The sequence below is a fragment of the Myotis davidii genome, unplaced genomic scaffold (genome assembly GCF_000327345.1).
Source record: "Myotis davidii unplaced genomic scaffold, ASM32734v1 scaffold132, whole genome shotgun sequence".
Classification (NCBI taxonomy): Eukaryota; Metazoa; Chordata; class Mammalia; order Chiroptera; family Vespertilionidae; genus Myotis; species Myotis davidii.
Window position 1 is genome coordinate 2,997,521 of NW_006285258.1, and position 17,770 is coordinate 3,015,290.

At 37.9% G+C, this 17,770-nt stretch overlaps 1 protein-coding gene across 5 annotated transcripts in view; it reads left to right on the plus strand.

The window, feature by feature from the left end:
* ATP8B4 (ATPase, class I, type 8B, member 4) overlaps positions 1 to 17,770 on the plus strand; it is a 220,759-nt gene that overhangs the window by 171,635 nt on the left and 31,354 nt on the right. For all 5 annotated transcript variants that reach the window (XM_015558941.1, XM_015558943.1, XM_006756016.2 and 2 more), the window contains 3 exons: positions 10,501 to 10,648; positions 13,606 to 13,789; positions 14,316 to 14,539. In XM_015558941.1, the coding sequence (XP_015414427.1) occupies positions 10,501 to 10,648; positions 13,606 to 13,789; positions 14,316 to 14,539 (556 nt within the window). The remainder of the gene's footprint in view (positions 1 to 10,500; positions 10,649 to 13,605; positions 13,790 to 14,315; positions 14,540 to 17,770) is intronic.

Consider the following 17,770-nt stretch of genomic DNA (forward strand, 5'->3'; position numbering starts at 1 on the left):
AAAGAGTGGAAAAGAGAGAGAGGGAAAAGGGAAGATCAGGTGGTTGAAAAAGTGGAAAGACACTATAGTTACCTATGGTCTTCATTTAATATAGAGTTCTTTCTTCATGTTTCCTAAAATTCTATTCATTTTGGTCACAAACGAAGATAAGTTTGATATTAGTGGTGAGTTAATATCTTCAAGCCTCCAACATTTCCCAAGTATTTTTAATTTAATTTAACTTTTTTGTTAATCCTCATCCAAGGATTTTTTCCATTGATTTTTAGAGAGAGTGAAAGAGAATCAGGGAGTGGGGGGGAGACATATAGAGAAACATCAATGTGAGAAAGACATATTGATTGGTTGCCTCCTGAAAGTTCCCTGACTGGGACTGGGGATCAAGTGTGCCCTTGACAGGAATTGAACCCACAACCCTCCAGGCCAATGCTCTATCCATTGAGCCAAACTGGACAGGGTTCCCAAGTATTTTTAGAAAATGACTTTCAATCATTTACATTGTTAGCCTTTAAAAGTATGCATTGGCAATTAACCTGTCAACTCTACATGATAACGAGTGATCAGTGTTACTGCGAGCACTTGTTAAAATACCAATTCTCTAGCTTTAAAATTAAGATTATTAAGAATTTAGATGGGCATTGGACTTTGTATTTTAATAAGCACCTAGATGAATCTTATGGTTAGATAAACTTGGAGATGGTGTGTAAAGTTGGATAGTCTTTCAAGAAAGTAGACATTTTGATATAGCTGCTATTGAAATAGCATACTGTGCACCTGTGTAACCACTACATAGTACCAGAAAATGTATAAGTGGTGAAATTGAAGGTAAGAGTGGACAAACATTAAATTTTGAGAAATAATATTTTTTATTTGTCAATTTATTTTTTGTAAATTTATTTGAAGAACATTTTATAAGTCTGCATAATTATTTTCCTAGCACTTCAAAAATGCTGTCCTATAACAATTTTTGTTTGTTGATGCTTATAGTAGCTTCTCTAAGTTCAACCCATTTTGGGTCTGACTAAATAGATTGTTGGCTTGGAGCAAACTGCTTGCTGCTTGTTGTACTCTAGAGGGCGGCCTAACTTTCCCTCCACGGGACAGTGGTGCACTATGGGTTTCCATAAGGTGTCTCCTTCATTAAACTTTTGTTCCTGAACCTTAGAAAGAAACGAAGTCTCAACTGTTAGCATCACTAACTAATATTTGTAAATAAAATATCTCAACTTCTTCTACACTGTCTTTTCCCACCATAGGAAACTGCTATGTCATGCTTGTTGGAAGCTATGTCTTTGCCAAATAAAAATTGGGAAATCTAATTATTATTGATTTAATTTTATTATTATTATTTTTATAACTTTAATGATAGATCCCATAGAGTCTATTGAAGAAATATTGGTGATTTGCTTGATAATTAATAATTAAAATTCTTTTATTTGGGGGGATTTTATCTCTTGCTGAAGGAAAATAGATGTGAGCATATCCAGATTCCAATGAGCCTACCGCTAAATGCTTTGAGACTATGCCTGGGACACTATTGTTAGTAGTATTCACGTATTACCTCATTTTATTCTCAAAGCAACCCAATGGAGACATTATCATTATCCCTGTTTACAGATCAGGAGGCTGAGACACAGGGCAATATGCCCAAGATTCTGCAACTAGTCAGTGGTTCAGCAAGGATTTGAAGCTAGGCAGTGTGGCCCCAGGTCCTATGCACCAAATTACTTGCTATGTTTCTCCCTAAAAACACCTTAGATGTATTCTTACTCCTTTAAAAAATTAATATAAAAAATGTAGTTGCTGAGGCACTTTATTGCTTCACTTGTGTTCAGACACTAGATGAGCAATTAGGTGAGAATAAATTTCAGGGAAAGACTGCAGATGTACTAGTAAGAGGAAGAGCACAAACTTCCTGTTCACTGGAACTTCCTGTTCGAGTTAACATCTCCGCTCCATGCTCCCCTATGGGCTGAGTGACTTTGATACGCTGTTCAATCTCTCTTTGCTTTGTTTCTTCATTTGAAAAATAGGAAAATATACAAATATGTACCCTAATAGATTATTTTATTTTGAGGATTAAGTGAGTCAAGAATTTAAAACTTTACGGCCACTAACTAACATCCTTCTTGCCCTCCCCACTCTCTCCACTTCCTTCATTCCTCCTTCCCTCTTTCCTTCAGCCATTGTTCCCAATCTTTCCAGTGACAAGCACTGCTTTTTATTATTATTTTCCCAATAGACTTTCTGGAGTCTATCATTAAAATTATATAAATAATAATAAAATTATGTCAGTAACAATTAATTAGATCTCCCAACTTTTATTTGGCAAAGACATAGGCAATCTCCAGTCATAACTTCTAACCAGCATGATATAGCAGTTTTCTAGACCAGGTTGATGTCATGGTAGCCAAATATAACGCAAAACTTAAAAAAATTAGAGATTCTATGCATTCTTATCATAGAGAAATCTATATTTTTTTTATGAACCTTTCTAAGATACTGAAAACGCTGATCTTTATCACAACTTTTATGGACCCTCTCCCTCCCTTGGTTACACTGGATAATGATACTGTGAGTTGCTGAACTAGCACACATAAAGGCATAGAAACATGAAAGAAGTCATGTTATTTTTCAGGAGCAATATTCCAAGTTGTAGCTAGAATGTTTCATACCTAAGGGTGGAAACATCTTTTCAGAGATGGATTGATGATAGCTTGATTGATAAGCAAAAGTGATTAGACTTTATCCTAAAGGTATTGTATACAATACCTGAAAGTACTGGATAACTGTGAATGGTCTCTAAACAGAGGGTGACAAACCTGATTTTGCATTTTAGAAATAACATTCTAGTGACAGGATAGATTATGTTTGCTGGGAAAATGAATGATGCATCAAGAGGCTGTTGGAATACTCAAGCTTAGAGACGATGAGGGTTGAATTAAGGCAGTGAGGTTGTAACATGGGGAAAGTACTTTGGAGGTAGAATGAAGAGGACTTAGAATTTAATTCCATGTGAAGAGGAGTAGAAGGATGCTGTCATTTCTAGCTATCTGACTTCTTAGTCCAGAATACATTCAGATGTGTAAGAAAAGAAACTTATTAAATTTTCTAAAACTGAACTTGAATCTCTTTTCTTCTTGATGACAATACAATTAAACTGGGCACTTTTGGGTAACTTTAGTTCAAGTGTAGGATGCACAGTTGCCTTACCTGCCATTGACCTTAGAGACCCTGCTGGTATTTGGCATTTCTTTATTTCTGTGACCCTGTTTGGTCTCTGGTCTCTTGAGGTTGCTGGCTGTCTCTCTTGGCTGACTTCCACACGCTCCTGCGAGTGGCTTCCTGACCTGTGTCCCAGAAGATTTGTGCTCTCACATGGCTGCCTCTGTTCCTGAAATCCCTTTACTATCCCCCACGTCACTGAATTTCAGTGACAACTATTCCGTCCTCAGATTCCCAAAAACTTATCTGAGGGTTCCATTACCCACATGGCTCCAACCACTAGTAGTGCAGGATGTGGGTCAGCACCCAGGTATCTTTTAGTGACTCATCAGCATCTAAGCTCCTCTTTAAATTCCTTTTCCTATAGGTTGGATGGGAGATGGAAAAAAGAGGTCATTTCTTTCTAATCACCAACAGTTTATGCCTAGGTTGCTTTAAGGATTAATCTCATGAGACTTAAAGAAACTTTTTTCTTCCCTCTTAAAAGCCCAATTCGTAAAATTCCAGATTGATGGAATTCAGAATGACAATGCTACTGTAAGTAAGTATCAAGAGCCTATTTTGGTACTCAAAAAGCAAGATCTTTTTTAAAAAAAAATTTAAATCATTTTTAAAATTTTTCAATTACAGTTCACATACATTATTATATTTGTTTCAGATGTACCCCTAGTGATTAGACATTGTGTGACTTACTAAGTGATCATCCCAGTAAATCTCACACCCACCTGACACTATACATAATTATTAGAATATTATTGACTATATTCCCTATGCTGTTCTTTACATCCCCATGACTATTCTGAAACAACCAATTTGTACTTCTTAATCCCTTCACCTTTTCTACCTATCTCCACAAGCCTTCTCCCATCTGGCAGCCATCAAAATTTTCTCTATCTTTATGAGTCTGTTTTTGTTCATTTATTTTGATTTTTGGATTCAATTGTTAATAGATATGTATTTATTTCCATTTTATTTTTTACAGTTTTGATCTTTTTTTCTTCTTCTTAGAGAAGACTCTAATATTTCATGTAATTCTGGTTTGGAGGCGATAAACTCCTTTAGCAAAAAGCAAAATCTTGACTTTTTTGTTTTCTCTATATTTGGTTCTGTCAAATCTCCCCAAGGCAAGGTATGTTTCTGAGGAAACAAAGAGGTCACCGATGGTAGTGGTGGTGCTTGCAGAACGGGTGGGGAATCAAGGTTACTATCTCGAAATTTTATTCAGCTACATGTGGTTGACTAAGTAGATGACATAAGTTATGTGGAGAGATTGTGGAGAAATATGAATTCTTACATATTGTTGTTGGGAGTATAAATTGGTAGAAACTTTCTAGAGGGAAAACTTGTAATATATTTCAAAATCAAACATATGCACATTTTATTATTATTATTATTATTATTTTTAATCCTCACCTAAGGACATATTTCCCATTGATCTTTAGAGAGAGTGGAAGGGAGGGAGGAGGTGGAGAGAGAAGCATTGATGTAAGAGAGACACAGTGAATGACTGCCTCTCATACGGGCCCCAACTGGGGCCAGGGATCAACCCTACAACCATGGTATGTGCCCTTGACTGGGAATTGAACCCGAGACCTTTGGTCCATGGCGGATGCTCTAACCACTGAAAAACTGCACCAGGGCTCACATATGCACATTTTTTACCCAAGGATTTCTATTTCTAGGAATTGCCTTTAAGAAAATAAATGGACAAATATATGAGTACATATATAGAAATATTCATTGCTGCATCAGTTATGATAATGGGATATTAGAAATTGTTTACTGAAATCTAAAAAAAAAAAAAGGAAATTGCTCAAATACCCAGCCACAGGGATTTTGTTAATTGTCTTGCTATATACCTACAATGGAATTCTATGTGGTCATTAAAAATGGTTATTTATTTGTTGACATTGGAAGATATCCATGATATAGTTAAATAAAAGATGAGATCATGAAACATCATGCAAAGTATAATCCTTTTTTAAAATAAAAAGCATGTATGTTTATGTGTACAGGGGTGGGCAAAAGTAGGTTTACAGTAGGGAGTACATGAAAGTTTATTCTTGTACTAGAGGCCCGCTGTATGAAATTCGTGCATGGGGGTGGGAGGGAAGGGGATGTCCCGCAGCCTGGCCTGCATACTCTCCAATCCAGGGCCCTTAGACATCCCTCTCACAATCCAGGACCACTGGCTCCTAACTGCTCGCCTGTCTGCCTGCCTGCCTGATCACCCCTAACCACCTCTGCCTACTGGCCTGATTGCCCCCTAACTGCTCCTCTGCTGGCCTGATCACCCTCTAACTGCTCCCTGCTGACCTGATCACACCCTAACTGCCCTCCCCTGCCAGCCTGATTGCCCCCTAACTGCCCTCTCCTGCCGGCCTGATTGCCCCTAACTGCCTCTGCCTAGGCCCCTGCCACCATGGCTTTGTCCAGAAGGATGTCTGGTCTAATTAGAATATTACCCTTTTATTAGTATAGATTATTATTCACTAAGTATTGTATTATTTTCCATATGAATAACTGTAAGCCTACTTTTACCCACCCCTGTATATGTATAAACACTATATATCTATATCCATATCTGTCCACTTACCTACCTATTAAGCTCTAGAGGACATATACAAAGTTGATAGTTTTCGGTGATGGATCAGATGGATCATGTTTGCTTTCTTCTTTATGGCTCTTTGTATCATCTGAAGTTAAAATAGTATTCATACAATACTTTTACAATTAGGAAAAAAATTATCTCCATTTTTTAATGAAAAAATTTTTAGAGGGAAAAAGGAAATAATTTCTATCTAGACTAATTATTTCAGGATCCTTGAGGTCATGTTGTTTAACTGACTGGCAAATAATATTTATTTCAGCCCAAAGTTGGTGCTCACCCATTTTTAGAGTCTAAGATAGAGAGGTAATGCATAGTAGAAAATTCTACATCCATTTATAATATTCATTTTCTTAATATTATGATTGGGGGGAAGAACATCTAAGAAAAATTATTGCTAAAGATGCTCTCTATAATTCCAATCTTGCTTACTTATATCAAAGCCCATAGTTTTGGGGATAAAATATTGAAATCATAAATTTACACCATTAACTTTTCTTGTTTTATGCTTTTTGAGTTCAGTGGGAGTTCATGTAAAAACCAAACAAAAAAAGCATATCAAAGGAACAGGATCTAAGTGGTAGTAGCTATTCAGAAGAAATGACCTAAATGCTTATATTTAAACCTGTCAAATGTATTTAGATTATTTTATAAACATGGATATGTAATTTTCATGCATATCATGCATATGGCTTGTTTCAAATTTAGTGTCATGAAATCATTTTAGACACTTTGAGTCCTTTGTTAACTTTACTGTCATAGCTGCTTTAGTAGTGAGGGCATGCCCAGAAATCTACAATTAAATTCTGCTATGGTTTCTCAGAAGATTACTGCACTGATTATATTGCACCAATATATATGTCTTCTGCGCTAAAGAAAATAGACTAGAATGTAATTTTGCTTGGGCTGACAGGCAAACTCATTCCATGTTTTCATTTTTGTTGCATGTATCACATGCTTTATTGTTAGAACAATTCATGTCTTGTAACTAATTAAACCATGAAGTAACTCTACTGCTTCTGAGAAGTATACCAGTGATATACTTTCCTTCTTAATAAAAAAAATACAGCTATTTGGTGGAAAGTTATTTGTTTGAGCGAGCAGGATTCATAAATGCAAATAACTCCAGGGCCAGAAAGGTAACATGACCTGCATGATCTGGGCTATAAGACATTAGGGAGGGGTGGGGGCCTTTGGAGAGGCGAACATCATCTTGTCCATAAACTCATACAGATTTTTTAAAAACACTATGCAGGCCAAACAAAATGCATCTTGCTCCTAATTCCCAAATGCTAGTCACCCAAACTAACTGTATTTGGTCAGTTAAATTTCTATCATAAATGGTAAAACTTCAGAGAAATAAGTAATTTTGGAGATCTTCTAGTACATACTTGTATAGCTGCCCAAGTTTTCATAGCTGTTATCATCTAGTCTGATTAGCTGGTACCATCCCCCCAGTTTCTAATAAAGAAACCAGTTTCTAAACTGGTTCAGGGCTTTAATGTCTTCTGGTCACACAGATAGTAAGGGATGGAACTAAGGCTTGAAATAAAAATTTCGTGTACTTTCTCCCTTCCTGTTGGCAGGGTAGTCCGTGAATTGCTCCTCCGTCACTGTGTCTTGGCCCAACGTAGAAACAGCCTGCAGCCTGTGGCAGACTCTATAGTAAACTTATTTGGCATGGCAAATCAAGAGCTAGGAATTTGAAGACCTGGGTTGTAGCCTGAGATTGTAATTGACTAATCAAGTGGCTAGATGTCATAGGCAAACCTCAGGCCTGAACCTGTAACAAAACAAAAAAATGGAAGTTTGGTTGCTTGGTGTAACAAAAGCCAAATTCCCGAGGCAGGTGCTGGTGCAAAAGGAAAGCTATTTATTTCAGGCGCCATAGGGCCTGGGAGAGGGGCGGACTCTTCTCTCAAAGACCCAATCTCTTTTTCTGCTGAAGACCAAGGATCTTATAGGTATAGGGAGGGGAGGGATTTTTTCTATCCAATTACCTTGCTAGATTTTGGTAGTCTCGGGGCCCTATCCACTCATATGTCTAGTTTTTGGCGCATTCAGTGTAACAACCTTCCCCTCTATCATCTTGGCCAATGGGGGAGACTTCCCGGCACTCCCACTGACTATGTAAAGTAACAAACCCAGGTCTTCAGGTTCCAAGCCCAATGCTCTTATATCAAGGTCAAGATTGTCTTCTTTTAAGCATGAAATCATGATATCAATCAATTTCCTAACAGTTCCTTTTAATGTTTGAATATAGGGTGTCTTAAGAGGGCTGACAGAGGGACTCTTTTCCCTACCATCTCTTTTCTTTATAGGTTGCATACCAGCCGACATGGGCCTCACTGGGCTTTGCTGTGTTTGTAGTGGCATGGGGCTGTGAATGCTGCGGTTGCTTCAATCATTAATGCATTTCTGCATGCCAACATTGTAATAGACTGCCCTTCATTACGAAGCTTGGAAAAAGGCATTCTTTTGTTTTAGCATGTGTTATTTGTATTCTGTGGTTAAGCATTGTGTGTTATGCCTGCAGAAAATATAGCGCATATTCTTTGAAGGGAGTTATGTGTAGCCTTTGCTCTTCTAATAAATTGTTTTTGCAAGAACCAGCTGGTATTTGAAGAGATGTTCCAGGAAGAAAAAGAAATGGCAGCTATAGAACATGGGCAAAAGTCTGAAATGCACAAGCCCGCTCTGGTGAGGAGGGCTGTCCTGTCCGGAGGGAGTGCAGAGGGAATGGAAACAGAGCTAGGAAAACTGTCCTTTGTCTGCCTGGGAAAGGTTCTTGTGAGACGTTAGGAAGACAATTTAGGGGGAAAAATACTAAGTAAATAAAATTTCAGCCAATACTTTTATGAACTTCACCCTTCTTTGGAATGTTTTCATTCTCCTGAGGGAACACAGAGATTGAGTCATTTATACAGCGAGTGAGAACTTTACGAAAAAGGAAACCTCAGGAGATGTTTGCCCTTTGGTGCTTTCTTCGGACCCAATTTATGAGCTCTGCAACATTGTCAGGAAAATGATCACTTCTGAGGAACTCGTCTCTTTTGCTTTCTTCATTACACGGGACTATAAATTTCCATGACTGTGAGGAGGATTCCCTGACCCGGTTATCTGAGGCAAAAGTCTGTTCCTCCCACTTAAAACCATAACTTTTCATGACTGCTCTCCCTCCCCTCCTCACCTTAACTCCTTAAATTTCACACATAGCACTCTGACATTATAAACCTTTTATTTTGATTCTGCAAACTGATTGCTAAATGCATGATATCATCCTTGGACATAGGGCCATGTAACCTCTGGGTTGCGTGGGTTCCTAAATACAGGCTGTGATTTGGGTCCTGGACAGCAGAAGGAGATGTTGAGCCAGAAGATAAGGGTTTTTTTTGTTGTTTTTTTTTTTGTTGTTGTTTTTTAACTTAGTATGTGAATAATTAGTGTTACATTTTCAAATAGAAAGTTGCAGACTACAGTGATTGGTTTTGTACAGTGAACATATTCTTCTTTCAGGGGAGTCACCGCTGAAAACCATTTTATTAAACTTCTTCTGTGTAGGATGAACCTTTGGGGAACCACTTCATTTTGCTCTAAGCCAAAACATCCATTTTCTGGCCAGTCTCTCACTCCCCATTTTCTCATGGGCACTCATTTTGTATATGCCAGCTGTGGCCTTGAAGTGTTGGTGGCTGGTTTTGACACTCATCTTCAGGGAGGGTCTGCTGAGTAGCTCCCTGTTGTGGTGAAAAGTTCAGTAGTCATGTCAGCTTGCCCTGTGTTATTTCAAAACCTGTCATTCAAGGGTCTTCAGAGAAGAAATTTCCCTTTGTCTAAAAGCATCATCTTTCCATTTTCAAGAGAAAAGGAAAAGGCCACTTCTAAGGCTATTGAGTCTCTGTACCGTCTTCCTCTTAAACAGCAGAGATGGATGAGATGTGGACAGGATTATTCTACTGCTGATCAGGGCTAGGGCATTGAAGAGAGTTCCCATTTGGAATGGCCCTCTACCCTTTGGTGTCTATAGTGTCTTTCTCAGAAGATTTAGTCTATTGTTTGAGCTGATGAGTACAATTTTCACTTATAATAATCCATTATAATACAATGACTATGCCAATTCAGTGAATGCTGTCATTTGTATTATTGTCAAATATATTGTCCTTAGAAGCCTGCTGTTTTAAGATGGATTGCATTACATTGTTCTACAAATTGATTACTTTATTTACTACATAGATACCCTGTAATCCCTAAAAGATATCATGAATTTTCTTTAGTCTTTCCCTTTCGTTATTTAACAATATCTCATGCCAGATCAGTGGTTCTTAAGTCCTTGAAATGCAGACAACCTTATATACCAAATTTATCATGAGCCCCTAGTTCAAGGCCAGATCAAGATGGTGATTTAGCTTTTAAGTAATTTAGAATGTTCAAGATGATTCTTTTTTATTTCATTATGTTTTCCTTCCTACTTCCTGGAATTTGGAAATGTGCTATGTTATCCCTATTACAAAGAATTATCAAGCTTGCTGTAACTGAATCTTGTGTCACAGTCTGTCTGAATAGCAGCAAAATGAATTTCCCTCTAGGCCAATCTCTTGCTAGAGTTAAAAGGTATGCTCTGCATACTTTGTTATAATTTGTTCTCCCCGCTACTCCCCCTTGCCTTTAAGGAAAGCAAAGGAAAATTTGTTTGGACAAAACAGAAGTTCTTCCAATGGCCATATAGTTTTTGAAAAAAAGCAGCAGCTGGAGCTGGACTCAATTGTAGAAGAAACCGTAACCGGAGATTACGCCTTAATCATAAATGGCCACAGTTTGGTGAGTTCACTTAAGGCTTTTGTTCTTTCTTTTTCTTCACCTCAATAATCTTCTCTTTTGTGTTGTCATAATTTCTTTTGTGTTTTCCAAACAAATGACACTAATGGAAACAAGCACACACTTGATTTCCTGTTTGTGAGGTAAAAGGAAATTTTAATATACATTTTATGCATTATTGCTTGAATTACCACAGTGAAGGGAGGATCCAAAGAAATACCAAATTCACAGAATATCAATCTTATCTAAGTGACTGTAGAGCATTTAGCAGTATTGTTTAAGTGCTTTCTGAGGGAGAATGTAACCGTTCGCTGTTATTTAATTAAAGTAATGCAACTGGATGAATATATTGCAATTATTGCTCTTGCTAATGCTTGTGATTTGCAGAGTACAACCCGACCTTCATATAATTACCACTCCAAATTATTGCCATTAAGATACCTCTGGTGGCTTTTCTAAATAGCAGCACTTTATAGCAATGCCAAACAATTTACTTTGATTAGGAAATCTGGTTCTTGTCGTAATAGAATAAACTTGCATTGTACTTTTAATGTAGTTCAGGTTCCAAATCTTGAACAAATATCAAAACGCTCTTCTGAGTTTCTAATTTAAAAAACAAAAGCTGTGATTGCACTCCAGCGAAGTTACCATTTCTATGCAAAATGAACTAATCTCACATTTTTCTTCCGCTTTGATGCTTTGATGACCCCTTATCTCTTTCGAACTTTGGAAAATAAGTGTATCTTCTTGTAGACACTTTCTTAGAGGACAAAAAAAGTTGGATCTGTATTTCCCCGCTGTGATCAGCTGTCTGTTAGCTCTGAGGGCTCAGCATTATCCAGCTGGATTCCAGACATAATGATGTGTTGCCTTCTACACCATGGAAAGTTACAGAGCTCAGCTGCAGGCCAAGCTCAGTTGAAAGTTTGTCCAGATGACACGGACTTCTCCTTTGCACAAATGAATAGCAACTGAAAATTATAAACCTGTCATCTTGGAGTTGGTAGCCTCCAAGCTGAATGGACCACAATATGGAAAGGGTCCCTAATGAGCTGCATTTTGACTTTCCCTCAGGCTCAAAGAAGCCACTGTGTGGTGGGTTAGAGTACTCAGGTGATAACATATACTATTCTCTTTCTGTCCCTAAATAAGCGGAAAAAGCTAAGATAGATCCTCTTCAAGAACCCCTTCAGCTTCAATGCCTGAAGCTTGTGAAACCATGAAATGTCATTTTTCATAACAGACCCTGTATCGGATAGTATGGTCAAAGCTTACAAAAACAAACACATTATAATTCCAGTTTGCTGAAATCTTGATGCTTTTCCAGGATGTAACTGGATCTTTCTTAGAGTTGGGGAGTCTAGGTTTTCATTTGTTGATAATAAAGAAAAAAAGAGAGAGAAAGGGGGACCATTCTGGGCAAGACAGCCAGTTACATACTTTCTTTTTCAGAAAGGGCATTTATATTTGAGAGTGCTAACTCACAATTTCCCGTAGGAGTTATAGACCTTGACATGAGAATTATCTATTTCAGTACCTATTTTTATAGCCATTTTCCCTTCTTTCTAGTCATTCCAGTCACATTTACTAAGCATGCCTAAGTCACAGTCCTAAAGCCCAAAGATAAGGATGTAAATAGAACGTGGACCTTGCTTTAAGGATTGCCATCTGGTGGAACAACTAATCCCATAGTAATATGGCAAATACTATAAAGAGGAACAAACAGTGTTTTGAGAGCATAGAGACAGACACATTTAGTTCTTTGTAGGAAAATCAGGGAAGACTCCCTGGAGGAAGTGATATTTCCAGGTAGAGGAGACAGCAGTGAAAATATAAGGAAGAACCTGTAAAATTATGGAAATAAGCAACTTGGCATGATGCCAGTAAAGAGTAAACATAAAGCTAGTGGTAGAAGACAGAACTCAAAAAGAATATAGGGGCCAGTTGTGAGGGGCTGTGAATATCTTGTTAAAGATTCATTCAAAGATATGATGACTTAAAGTTTAGGTGGATTACTGTTTCCTCTTATTGTGTTTATTACAGCAAGATGTATACAGCAAGATGTTTTCTAGAAAAAATTACACAGTTAATTGCAAAGGATTAAACTCTCTTTTTCAGTTATTTCTTGGCATATCTAAAGGCTGTTATGTATTTGGAGAAGAGCGAGGGTGGAAATGGTTGAGGAACTCTATCTGAGACACCACCTGTTTTTTGCACACCACCCTTTTGTGCAGGCCTCTCTTGATTTCATCACTATGTCCTTCAGTCTGATCTCCAGATTATCTACTTTTCATTAATCCATGCATTAACAGCCACCACAACAAACACTGAATATCCTAAACAGCAATGCAAAGGAAACAAAAATTCCATCATGAGAACAAAGCACCATTTTGTAATTATTATTTTTTTAATCTTCACCTGAGAATATTTTTTTTAGAGAGAGTAGAAGGGGGGAGAGAGAAACTTCGATGTGAAACATTGATTGGCTGCCTTCTGCCCACACCCTGGGCCAGGGATCCAACCTGCAACCCAGGTACATGCCCTTGACCAGGAATTAAACCCATGACCCTTTGGTCCATGGGCCAACCCCCTGCCTATTGAGCATAGCAGGCCAGGGCAGAAATCAGCATTTTGTAATTCATTCTAAGTTTGGTGAGATGGTGACTAGGTTCTGTCTTTGGCTTTTCCTTATTTTTGGAGATTCTGGAACTTCTCTGGCATTTAATTGTGTCTCTCTCCTGTTCAACATGATAATGTGTCAAAGAGGACATGCAGGGGTACTGTGTCTTTTAATTCTTAAATTTCTTGGCCTTTAACACTTATTTCTTTATTGGCTGTTGTTACTTAACATAAATTTAACTGTTTAGAAAATGAATCAGTTGAAAAAGAAATCTGCTTCCCAAGTGATGGCTTTGATTTATTGCTTCTTGTTCTACTCTGTATTTTTTTTTAAATCGTAGGCTCATGCCCTAGAAAGTGATGTCAAGAATGATCTCCTAGAACTTGCCTGCATGTGTAAGACTGTGGTGTGCTGCCGAGTCACGCCACTCCAGAAAGCCCAAGTAGTAGAGCTGGTGAAGAAACACAGAAATGCTGTCACATTGGCCATAGGCGATGGAGCCAATGATGTCAGCATGATCAAAAGTAAGAGAACATTTGCTCAGTGGGGCATGCTGCATACCTGAAGTCCTCAGGTTCAGCATTGGGCAATATGTGATGGAGATTCCAGTACAACTTCATTTTTCCCAGTGGTTCTAAAATGACTACTCTGGGTCCAGTGAGTCCACCATTATTAGCACTCATAAAAAAAAAACCCACCTCCTTGTCTGTAATTAAGCCATTTGTGTATTTTTAAGCCAGAAAAGGACATTGGTACAGAGGAATGAAAACTGGTCCCACAGTCCCAGCGCTTGGGTTGAGTCCCAGCTTTGCCACTTACACACTGTAAAACCTTGTGCAAGTTATTGAACTTTTCTGTGCCAGTCTCCTCTTTTGTAAAACTAGGATAAATATCCATCATGAGTGGCACATGAGATAATGTATGTGAAAATGATGAATGCATCGCTGTAAGGTTCCTGTAAATAATAATACCATAAAAGAGCAACGACAAGTTCCCCGAAGAGACGGTATCTTTGTGTGGATAATGGCAGTGTTCTCTTTTCCTTTGCAGGCGCTCACATTGGCATTGGAATCAGTGGCCAGGAGGGACTGCAGGCAGTCCTAGCCAGCGACTACTCCTTTGCACAGTTTCGATACCTCCAAAGGCTTCTCCTTGTTCACGGAAGGTGGTCCTATTTCCGAATGTGCAAATTCTTATGCTACTTCTTCTATAAGAATTTTGCATTCACACTTGTGCATTTCTGGTTTGGTTTCTTCTGTGGCTTCTCAGCCCAGGTAAAAAAAAAAAAAAAAAAAAGGACTTTTTTTTCCCCTTTATAAGATCCCCTGGATTATAATTTACTAGCTTCATGGCTTTTTACTAATAAATAGTGACACTGTGGTAATTATGTAATTGATAGTTGACTTGAACTTTAAACCCAAGAAGAATATATATATTTAGCTGGGATTTTTGTTTATTTTTCTCTGATTTACATAGCACCAATGAGTACTCATTTCTTTAAGTTTTTGTATGATGACAGGTAAGCTCGATATAAAGTTTTAATTCAGAAGTCTGAGAAACAGTAACAAGAAATGTTGAGGTATCTTTTGGGAAATGGTCACTCACCCAACACCCTGAATGTAAATATTTTAAATCAGGGAGAAGTAATGGATTCCCTGACATCAAGGATGCTTTGACAGCAGTTCATTGGCTAAAAAATTGCTGTATAGAGTATGTTGGTCATAACAAAGAAAAATTAGCAAATTTATAAATTGGGATTCTATTTTTATATCTACTCATCTTCATTTTAAAGGCTACTGCTTAACTCCATATCTTGGATATTAGTAAAGTTTGATCCTGAGTGTCAATTGTGAAAAGTAAGACGTATAGTATTTAAATGTACTTATGAATTAAAAACTACATTATTATTTTAAACAACAACAAAAGAACAAGATTGTCCTTGAAAATGTACTGGTAGTCATAACTCTCAGAGATTTCTTCAATTATTCTTCCTTCCTCTTGGGTTTAATCACTGGTTTCAATGATATGCATGAAGCTGATATTTTCAATCATTTTATTTTAGAAAAATTGAGTAGGAATTAAATCTTGGCATTTTATGTTATCTTAAATGGGCCAACGGAGATTAGCAAATTCTTTTTGCAATGAAAATAGATGTCTACATCTTTTTATTTTTCTGAGAAGTTGAGATTTCTTAAAGTGAGTCACACCTATACACATTCCTAATTTTCTCTTTTAAGGATAACATTCTCAGAACTAAAAGAAGTTTCTGTTGATTATTTTTGATAATCTGTAGGCAGTTGAAGTAAAGCAAAGTCTTGATTTTATCTCTACCTTGAGAAGGCATTGGGATAGGGATATTTACCTGCTTACAATTCCACCTTTGTCCAACAAAGACAGGTGTGGGAGTGTGAACTACGCCTTCCTAGGTGGGTGATTAAAAAGCAAGGCTGTTTGCTAAGCAGTATTTCTGAGAGATCCAGTTTTCATACTGCAAAGTTTTGACACTTTAGAAAAATTACAAAATTATGAAACGATGTCCTAATCCTCACATAGACCTCTGTGGACACAGACAAGTTGTTAATGATTTGGGTGTACGCATACACCAAGCTTGGATAGGTAGGTTTACTGCCAAAGTTGTGTTCATTAAATCTTTGAAGTCAAAATTTATGTTCCATGACTTGTAACCCCTACTTTTAGGTGATTTTCTGCTCTGCTTTTAAGATCTGATAAAACTGGCCAGAGTCAGATGTTAAGCAATTATTCTTTTGAAGTCTCTCGCCAATGTTCACATTTAAAAAGAGAACAGCAAGGAAAACAATAAGACATGGTTAAACCCATTTGTCTCCAAAGACATGGTTAAACCCAGTTGTAAGACAGACCACCTGTCTACAATGAAGTTTCTCAAGTGTTTCAGTTGTAGATGAGCAGAGTCCCTAGCCAGGATCCCACTGCTGCAAGTAAGAATGGGATGCACCAAGAGTGAGATCTGAGTGTTGGTTGCTGTAAGTCCCACCCCCTTTTCCATCTCTGAGCCTCTGCAGATTTCCCCAGTGATTCCCACTGGGCAAGATTGGATTAGGCCGCCCAGGAAGCATCCTGTAGTGCTGGGAGAGCTAGGTGTCCACCTGGGCCTCTCTTTTCTCCACTGGAGAAACAATAGGCCCTGAGGGACCCTCTTGGTACAGTGCTGTGCCACCTGGGTGAGGGCCGATGCAGTCAGAGTGAAGCCCCTCTTCTCCCTTTGGATGTGGCCCTTCTCTGTCTCTGTGGTCCTGGGTGGTGCTTCAGCCTCATCCCCCTGCTCTGGGATTTTCACAGTGGTGTCTTCTCTGTGGATAGTTGCCATTGGTCTTCTTGTGGGGGGAACTGATATTGAGAATGATCTATGTTGCCATCTTGATGGCATTATTCCTGAAGCCATTTTCCCCCAGAGACAATTTATAAGGCGTTTGCCGTTGGTATCTTAATGGGGATACGGCCTGCCTGGGATCTCTTTCTCTATTGCAGTATTTTTTGAATTTGGATTTCAAATCCAGTGAATATCGTTTGTTGTTGAAATTTTTAGGAGAAATTCTTTTTTGTCTCTCCCTTTAGCTAGTACCAAGGTTGATGCAAGCACATTTTCCTATAGTCCCTCTCTGCATGAAGATTTGTTTCTCCTTTATTCTCCCTTTGCTGCTTTTGCTTTATTAGATTCCATATGGTCTAATCTTGGCATCGGTAATGGTCTTCCTTACAATATATAGTGTCTTAGAGCGATAAAACTTGGTATTATTACTCAGACTCTCTTGGCACAGAGCCCTGTTTTTCTTCCCCCAACTAACATGCATAATGTCCTGTAGAACAGGACCCACTTTGGGAAATTCTGGAACACATGTCCCTATGGCCACAGTTTCAAAATCTGACATAGCCCTGCTGTTTATCTTAGTTCCAATATTTTAGAAGCAGTAAGGTGTATGAAGGACAAAATGATGCTAAGAATTCTTATCTCCAAAGACACAAGATATTTCTTTTTCTCCCTTTCAGAAACTTCCATTTTCTTTTTTTTCAAGAAAAAAAAAAGACTTTAAGCATAATAATATTACCCAAACTGTACCAACAGAGTATGATATCACAAAAGTTGTAGGAAATATTAAAAATATGCAAATTACTTCTATTTATAGAATTACTTCTATTATATTTTACAATATTTTTTCTCTGGCTCTATATTTTTTCATCTGTTTATGTTGTTCATTATATTCCATAAATGAGTGAGATCATGTGATATTTGTCTTTCTCCAACTGGCTTATTTTGCTTAGCATAATGCTCTTCAGGTCCATCCATGCTGTTGCAAATGGTGAGAGTTCCTTCTTTTTTATAGCAGCATAGTATTGCATTGTGTAGCTGTATCACAGTTTTTTAATCCAATCATCTGCTGATGGGCATTTAAGCTGTTCCCAAGTCTTAGCTATTGTAAATTGTGCTGCTATGAACATAGGGGTGCATATATCCTTCTTGATTGGTG